At 37.3% G+C, this 9142-nt stretch overlaps 1 protein-coding gene across 3 annotated transcripts in view; it reads right to left on the bottom strand.

Moving 5' to 3' along the window:
• Nucleotides 1–429: 429 nt before the first annotated feature.
• CHL1 (cell adhesion molecule L1 like) overlaps nucleotides 430–9142 on the bottom strand; it is an 80608-nt gene continuing 71895 nt past the window's right edge. For 2 of the 3 annotated variants that reach the window (XM_029243035.1, XM_029243034.1), the window contains 4 exons: nucleotides 5915–6076; nucleotides 5144–5275; nucleotides 3428–3500; nucleotides 430–917 (listed from right to left, as the gene is read on the bottom strand). In XM_029243035.1, the coding sequence (XP_029098868.1) occupies nucleotides 701–917; nucleotides 3428–3500; nucleotides 5144–5275; nucleotides 5915–6076 (584 nt within the window). In that variant the 3' untranslated portion in view covers nucleotides 430–700. The remainder of the gene's footprint in view (nucleotides 918–3427; nucleotides 3501–5143; nucleotides 5276–5914; nucleotides 6077–9142) is intronic. The other variant, XM_029243036.1, reaches the window with a different exon arrangement.

Genomic DNA, 9142 nt, shown 5'->3' with positions numbered 1-9142 from the left:
AACACAAAAAACAAACAAAGATGTTTTTTGTAGATGTGATGAGTGACAGAAATTACAAATTCACGTTGAAACTGAAAAAGGTAGAATTCTGTTTAAGCATGACCGTCTCTGGGCAAAGAGTTAGGCGCTCAATAAATACTAGTTGATCGTTCACCTAAGACTTCTACTACTCAAATTTTAAATAATAAATTTAGACTGTATATAGTCCACGAACTGTTTAAGTAAGACATTCATTCTCTTTACATTTTAAATAACCAGTTTGCTTACCATCTTTTAACCTGTCGGGAAGCGAAGTCACTAAGACAGTTCTCCGAGACGGAATACACATGTGCATACACAGAAAACCCACAAGGTAGCAACATCCCTGCAAACACAGTGAAGAGTAAAACCAGGCAAATATGGAGTTCACTGGATGGATACTTTGGATTCAGGTGAGGTGAATCTAAATACAGGATTTGTTTTGTGTTCTACATTTTGAGCACCTGAAAAAAAAAAAAAAAAAAACACAGGCGTGTAGTGCTAGGTATTTTACTTTTTCAAGGCAGTGCTATTGTTCTCAACACAACTGCAGGAAGTTCGAATTCTGGATAAAGTCTTTTGCCACAATGTTTCTCTTCCTAGAGGAAAAGTTCTTGCTCCCTTGAAGCAGATAGATATGGAAGGTTGGTGTGCACCACTGATGGGTTTCTATGCTCTGCGTTTACGCTCGGAGTGGAAATGGTGCTGTAGAACTTCCATTGCTTTCCACCGATCCTTTCTCCTTAGATCCAGCATAGGCGCCAATAAATGAGCCATCCTCACTGAATAGACCGTGGTCACCTTCTCCGTAATCGACTAAGCTGTCGGCACTTTCTGTGGCCTGCATATCCCTGTTAAGGGAGCGAAGGCTTCCTTTGAGAGGTTTTTCATCGCTGTCACTAGAAAATAAAAAATAATTCGACAAAAATCTAACGTGAGGTATTCACGTAAAGCGAGACTCATGCACGAGTGCTAATAGGTTTTTAAATTTTCCGGATATTCATATTAGCACTGAAGACAAGACAGGTAAATCCTGAATGACCCCTTTCACAAAGAAATGTTTAAATCGTCATTACCAACTTTGTGTCGTTCTGAGTAATTAAGAAACTCACGACACTCCTGCTTCCCTTTAAAACTGAGACACGCAGATCTCCAATCTGTCGATTACATAGAGAACAAATGTTATTTCCTTCCCTTTCATGAAGTTCTGGAACCCTAGTCTCGAACTCAAGTCTCGGTCTTCTTTCTTTACCTGTGATCCTGCATGTTCCTCCAAATCCCTCCAGAAATGTCTCTCTTGTTTAGGTTAATCAAATTCTGTTTCTTGTAAGCAAAGAACTTTCTTTAGTTTCTAAACTCAGGTTTGTTAAATGGGAAGAAAAAAAAGCTGGCATTTTTAGAACAGAAATACCACAAGTATCTTACATTCATTTCCGCTTTGCATTCTATTCTTCAACAAAAGCAAGTCTGAGTTAGTACAAGGTCTATAAAATGATATAGTTTTCTTCATTTCTAGATGATGGGGTTTTTTTAATATCAACTTCCATCACACTAGAAAGCTGTACACCAAATTAGAAGATTTTATAAAATTCTGAAAAAGGAAAATTTGGGAGAAAAATATATAATTACTGTGCTATTAGCATTTGACAGTATGTGGTAGTCGCTGGTGCTGGTCATCCAATAGGTCCATATCTCAGCCGGCTGGAAGCATGGCAGGATGATACTTCACTGCCCTCTGAGTTAGGCATTGCCATGGGACTTTCTCTGGCCAAAGTGAGCAGAGGTGACATATGTCACTTTCCAGACAGTACTCTGTTTGCCATGTTCCATTTCCTCTGCTGTGCTGACCCCTCAGTGCTCGCTCCCCAGCCGGTGCTCCCAAGTGACCAAGATGGCTCAAGCCATCTGTGTTGCACACGCAACTTGAGAAAGAAAAATGTATGGCGTTGTTTTCAACAGCAGCGTGACCCAGACTGTCCTGACTCATATAGTAATTGGCTTCCGAACTGGGCTGCTACAGTTATAAAAGCAAATACGAAGAAAACAAAAAGACAAAATGTGGCATTACCTTAAGGACCAGGCCACAAATAGCGAAGCAACTCTTACCAGAAGCTGGAAAGACGTTATGTAACTGTCTCCTTGCATAATTTTCCAGGTAAACATGTAGTTTTGGGGAAAGATGATGGAAGCTGTATTAACTAACAGGATGCCAGGTGAAAGCTTGCAGGGGATGATTGTACCCGTCTTTTTACAGCAGCAGCAAAATATGAGGGAATGGGTTTTAAATAAGGCATGTACAAGTATTTTCAACAGTTGCCATAGGCTCTCAGTGATCCCTGCCTTGTGGGATTTGAGACACAATTTCCTAAATTTGTATAATTCCAAGTTTTCTTTTTCTCTCTCTCCCTTCAGCCTTTAATGCTCCTTCTCCGTGGAAACTACCTCAGATGGAAGGAAGAAAAATAAGTATAGCGCAAAGTAGAGCCTAGAATGAGGCTCAGATGTACATCAGTTAATGCAGGATGGCTAATCAGAATACTCCACATCCCCGATTATAGTAATGATCCAGGGTGAGGCCACTCAGAGCCAATCAAGTCCATTATTTGATATGGATGCTGGTCTTGTGTGCCAACGGCCATATACGCCTGGAAACTGTAACAGCTCCTTTGGCTGCAGTATACAGAGGACCTGACTGAAAACAGTGGCATCCTAGAAAAGAAAAGGTAAGAAAAGAAGAGGTACCTACCTCATTCCAGATTTCTTGCAATTTCTCCTACGTGTGACACACTTTTATACCTTCATAAGTTTGCTCTGGTAGTTAAGAGTAACGCAGTCTTTTTCATCCTTTCCTCCTTTGGAATGGACCCTTCCCACAACCTCTCTTAGGCAGAAATGGTTGCTCCCTTTTCCGCTCTCTTATTCTCTTTCATTAATTACAGTTACTTATTTGCATTGATACTTTTTTCCGCTGAAGACTAGGTTCATCTTGAGGACATGCTCTGCGACTCAGTCACCTTTTAGGTGCACACCGTAGGTGCACAGGATACATGTTTATGGGTGTTAACTCCATACAACCTGGGTTCACAATGGCCACGGTGAGGAGAGACTACAAGCTGTTTTGGCTACTCCATCTATCGCTACTCAATCTAAATAACAAGAGTGCCCTCTGCGTAACGCCTTTCAAGAAAAGTGTCCTAGCACACAGGCTACCTAGATAGCGGTTACATCCCCACCTCAGCACAGAGAAATTTGATTGGGCCACTTAAGGCCCTTTTTTTAAACAAACTATTCTTGATAGGAGTATTAAAATATAGTCCTGTAATCGTTAAGAAGAAACACTTTTTTCTGTTTGTAAGCTGACGATGACTATGTGCTCTGCTACATTTTTTCAATGGAACGTAATGTTTACCTGTATTCACCAAAGGTTTCGTCTTTCACTGACTGAACTTCTGGGTCTGGATGCAGATCTTCCTTTTCTTTTACTGAAAAAAAGGGGGAGGGGAGTAATACAAGTAATTTTTAAAGACATATTTAACAGGGCTGTTGACAGTGAAAGTCAGGTTTGTTGTGGTTGTACCTGTCACCCATCGGAGTTATCTCTGCGTTCAAATAAAAACAGAAAAAGCATTCTCTGGCTTGTCTTCATTTGCCATCAGAGTTGCAGGCTGCTGCAGATATGCACGCAAGTAATGTAGTGTTATGGGGGCAACACGTCGTACTGGAAGAGTCCATAACTTGGTTCTGGTCTCTTAATGAAGACCAAATTATATACATTTTACTATCCTAAACTTTTTGAAGATGTCATTGGCTGATGGCAGATCTATGTCATTATAAACTACAGGGAATTAAGAAAAAGTCAATCATTCGGTGCTTCTCTCTCTCTTACTCCAAACTGCCTCAGTAAGCAGAATATTCAAGTCTATAATGACAGAATAAATTAGATTTATTCTGCATCGTGGGATACAGGCCAAGGAGGCTCTTGCTTCACTTTACCAGGAAAACTCAAACTAAAATCCTTCTTCGTGGCACTTTTTACTACTACTTGCCAAGACCTGAGAGTTTCTCTTAGTTGTCCTGAAAATGAAATGCTGACTTGTTTTTTTTTTCTGGGCACGATTTGAAGAAGCTTCTTCAGAATTTGGATAGGGCAACATTTCACAAATGACAATTCGCTGGGACACTCAAAAGGCAATGCTCTCTCTCTTTAAAGTTTCCAGTTAATTACCTAGAGCGTTCATGACTCATTAAAAATCTAACTCCTAACAAATTCAGTCTAAACAAGAAAAAACATGTATAATGGCATAAATTCTGTGTAACTTTACAATTTAGAAATTACTCTCTTGTTTGATTGTGCAGTGTACATCATGGGCTCCCCAAAATATTTTGCTGGATGTAAGCCAGTAAAGAATTTCACACTGATCTGAACACTGATCTGAACATCAACAAACGAATAGCACTGGGATCTAAATCTTTCCCCCTATGTAAAAGCCTCATGAATGCTAAGCCAAAAAAATAACAGTAACAACAGAACATGTATATCTGAAAAAGGCAAACGAAATTTGGAAATTGAATGACATTAAAGCCAAGCCAGATAGTAATTAATAATTAATTCAAGAGGCAGTGTATCCGATATATGTCATGGTAATAAGAAGTGCGTTCCCAGCACTGGTTAAGTTTAACACAGTTGACTAGCAGAGCCAGTACTATAGAATGGACTAATGCAAAACCTCTCTGGGTCATGAATGCGTAGAGAGGCGTACTATAAACGGGTCCTTCTTTAGACATCAAAATATATGTGTGTGACTTAGTAACAGGTCTTACCAACATCTGTGATACTTTACAGATAGAAAATAGAAGCTTGGAAGTATTATATGTCTCCCTAGAGCCTATTTTATATACTAGAAACAAGAAAGCAACCAACTAGAGATAATATTCTAGACCCCACGTATTCCCTTCGGTTAGTTAATATAGGAATTTTTCCCCCTCTCAGTATACTGTACACCTAATGTTCTAATATCAATTTGACTTAAATGTGTAATTAAAATAAATTAAAGATGTCTCTGAAGATGGCCCCCGAGAAATTAAAGACAATAAAATTCAAAGTCATATTAAGAAACAACTTTACCTGAGTACTTTCCACCTTTGTTCCTCTTCACAAAGCAAACAGTCAACAACATTAGCGTGAGAAGAGCAATCGCACACATCAATCCAATAAACCAGCCTTGCGTGGAGATGTCATCATATAAACCAGCATATTCTGTTGTACAAAGAGAAGTCACACGCTGAGCGCTAGAAACGGTCTTTGGATTATGCCCTTCTGGGGAAAGTTAAACACCATTTTTAAATGTACAAAATAGCATCGATTTTATTTTTTCCTTGGAGTGACCCTAGAGGGAATGTGATTCGAAGGACATTTCATTGGGAGAATACTGATAAATCATTTAATCATTTTTTAGAAAGGGCCCTCTCAAATTGTGTTAGATTCTGTGGATGAAAACCAAAGAGAGACAGTAGGGACAGATGCAGTTAAATACAGCAGCAACAGCAAGCAAGCAAAAGCACCAGCTGCCTCGGTTACATGCAGATTGCTATGGAGACGCTGGGGTTTTGGTTGTGGTTTTCTTGTGGGTTTCTGTTATTAACACACGTTAATTAGCAGCAGACATTTTCAGGCAACTACTCTGGTAAAAACAGTAAGGGATAACTCGGACCTTGGTGAAGCATTTTTTGTTTTGACAATTTTAAAAGGCTATGCCAAAACAAATGGAAACTACTGTTGTTATAGCTAACATACTTCGTATTTTTATCTTTAATATAGGAAGTATGTAACATTAAATAATCTACAGAACACAGATGTATTGTCTAAGATGGCTCCAAACAGAGTCTCATTTCTCACCTCTCCCTCTTGTCTCAATTACATCTTCAAAAATGCTATTGTTATCAACCCAATTCTTAGTCAATAGGCGAACTATATGTTCAGCTCCCGGCTCAAATGTCTCTACTGGGTGAATCTTTTGAGTAAGATTTACTCCTTCTGATATCTTCCCGACACGTTTACCTAAGAAACGTACACAGTTAAATCATACGAATTGTCATCAATGAAAAGTAGGACATGAAAAGTAAAAAAGTATTGTTATTTGAGATGAATAAGAGAGGGCTTTGTAGCATTTTTTTTCCTCACTTTCTGAATTATCAGAAGATCAAGAAAAGCAACGTTTCAAGATTTTCGTTTTTAATATGCTGCTATGGAGTAAATGAAATGAACTGAATTCATGTCCTTTTAAGACGATGCACTTACTTATTAATGAAGTGATACCTATAAATCCGCCTGGTCATATGAATGGTTTAAAACCAAACACAGACTTCAAAAAACTATACAATGTCATCGTTGCAATTTGGACTTTCACAAACCTATAGCAGGGCCGGAATATGGCAATTTTGGCTTATAAGTGAAAGCATATGGCATTAAAGTCTTAACTCTGTATTATTACTTCTTTTTGCTTTGGTTGTCTTCATAAATATTGGTGGAATAGCATCACAGTATGCTCATATATCAAATATTTGAAAATTGTAGGAACTTAAGCTACATAAAAGTGCAGGTTTACGGGTACATTTAAATGAAATGCATTGAGATTTTCAAAGTGAGAAATTTACACGTTTCAAAAGAAACGTGAATATGTCAATATATTAATTGTAGAATATCAGTAGCAGATAAAAATATGACTCAAGTGTCATTAAAATATACATTTCATGTCTAATATTATAACAAAATACCTAAAATATTTTTTCCTCTTGATCCATACTTTTGCTAAGAATTAACTCAATTAAATAAACGTAAACCAAGAAATGTTAACAAGTTATACTGAAAATGAAATATATTCCATGTTGAGAATATTAGGAGTCATTACACTGTTTTAAGTGAGAATGTGTCACACGTTAAAATTTAGTTACAACTTTTCACCACGGAGTAAAAATTGATTATATAGTTACTGATAACACAAGGAGCGTTAAATGAATGGCACCATGGGAAAAATAAGACCAGTTATATTAGCTGAAGAAAGCCTTCAAGATTGAGCACCATTGAAACAAAACACAATTAATTTTGCCCTTGAAAAACAGAAATTTAGTGTTACGTTAAGTAGCGCAAGCTTTTGAAATACAGAGCAAAGCAAGTGTTTTATTCAAACCAGTAATGACACAAAAAAGAATACTTCTGATTAACTCCATTTTTCCCCCAGTTAGATTATGGAATGTGAGCCACCTGAAACTCAGAGTGACAACCAGAAAATGGTGGGGGAAAAAAATGCTCGCGTATCAAATCCCATTCTCTGATTTAATGCCAGATGACCTTAAAATGTGCCATCTATGCAAAGAGAAGAAAGATACACAGAAATACACTCCAATTTGCACAGAAGTTATCATTTTTAGAGAATTTAGTGATAGCAAGATGGATTTCCTCAGTAGAAGTATATATATATATATATATATATATATATATATATTATTTTTCTCTCTTTTTCTCAAAGATCATGCCGAAATTGAGTGGCAGAAGGAGATTACAGTTTCTTTCCCGTAAATATGGCAAGATAGGCCTATAGAAGAAAAATCAGTGTCAACTAGGGAAGGGGACAGTAGCTGAAAATGCAGGATCCTGAAAAAGAGCGCAAACATACTGGTAAGAAACATTTTCAAATTACAATACATGAGTGAAGAAATCTGCTGTAAAACACTCAAGCACATTAGTTGTATCTTTAATTCGCAGAAAAGATGTAGCATCGTTTATAAAACCACATCAACAGCATTTTCTACCCTCTGAAAAGTCTGTCAAACATAAACACAACCAAGCCCAAATTCTCCAAATATTTCCATAGATAATAGAATGCGTAACTATTGTAAGGCAATTTTGTGAATTTCTTTTCTTACATGCTTCAAATTGGCAGGAATGGGTTTAGCGTTTCTGACACATACTATGGTCTTGGTCCTAAAAAACAGCAAACAAAAAAACCCTCTCCATGCCCTAAATTCTGTTTTAGAAAATACGAAAGTTGCATGTTTACATTACCACTATTCTGACTTATTTTCTTTGTGTTGAACACTTGATATCCGTTTGAACTCTTGAGAAAGAAGAACCTTTTAGTTACTAGAAAGTTTTCAATCACCATCTTTAAATCTACCTCTTAGGAGTAAGTAAATGAGTTCTTCATTTCACTTGGTGTCTAATTCATCCTTGGGAATAACTTGTGGGTTTCTGGGGAGAAACCATTTTGAATATATACATATATATTTTTTCCCCATAAAAGGGAGTTTGGAGTATTTAGGGAGTCTGAGGAAAACATAAGCTCTTCATTATTTAGCTACAGTAGGAACAAAATGAGAGGAAGAAACAAACTGACACTAAAGGGCACAGCATAACCATTCACACAAACCCATTGATTTTATACTGATTCACAAACTTCAGTACATTTCCATATGTATCTTTTATAAATGATAGACAATTCAATTTTCATTTTCTTTTTCCATAGTCTAAAAATTGGGAACGCATCCAGAACAGCGGACACGTAGTCCGCTGACACGTAAATGACTTATTTATATTTCCCTTCCTACCATCTCCTGTTTCCTTTTGCCTGCCTCAGATATCCCTCTAAATCTGATGGACTTGAATTCTACACAAGGCCCTCTTTTTAAACTTATTAGTGTGTATATCCATTCCTCCAATCCATTTCCCTTTCTTGTTCTACCTTCTTATTTTCTCTCCTGATGCCCTGTTGATAACATAGGAAGCTTAGTAAAAATACCGCTAAAATCATAATTGGAGAAATAATTTGGGAAGGGAAATGGCCTGAGTTGGGAAAAAAAAAAAAAAGTGCAATTGCATTAGGAGAATTGTACAAATGAAACCAGAGACTTATGAGCCATTTTCAAGCTAGTTACTTGGCATCAACCAGTAGAGAGTAAACTAAAATTGATATATGAATCAATGTATATATGAGCCATGACATGGAGGTGAAATGTCTTAGATGAGCGTTGCTGATCAGCATTGCAAAATGTCTACCAGTGCAAGAGGCAAATATTTTCCCGTGTGGAAACATTTCCACAAGAAAAATATCCCTCTACTAATCTTACA

This window comes from Monodon monoceros, unplaced genomic scaffold (assembly GCF_005190385.1).
Source record: "Monodon monoceros isolate NGI ecotype Baffin Bay Population unplaced genomic scaffold, NGI_Narwhal_1 Super_Scaffold_3, whole genome shotgun sequence".
Classification (NCBI taxonomy): Eukaryota; Metazoa; Chordata; class Mammalia; order Artiodactyla; family Monodontidae; genus Monodon; species Monodon monoceros.
The sequence above is the reverse complement of the archived record's forward strand: the minus strand, read 5'-3'. Positions and strand labels throughout refer to the sequence as shown.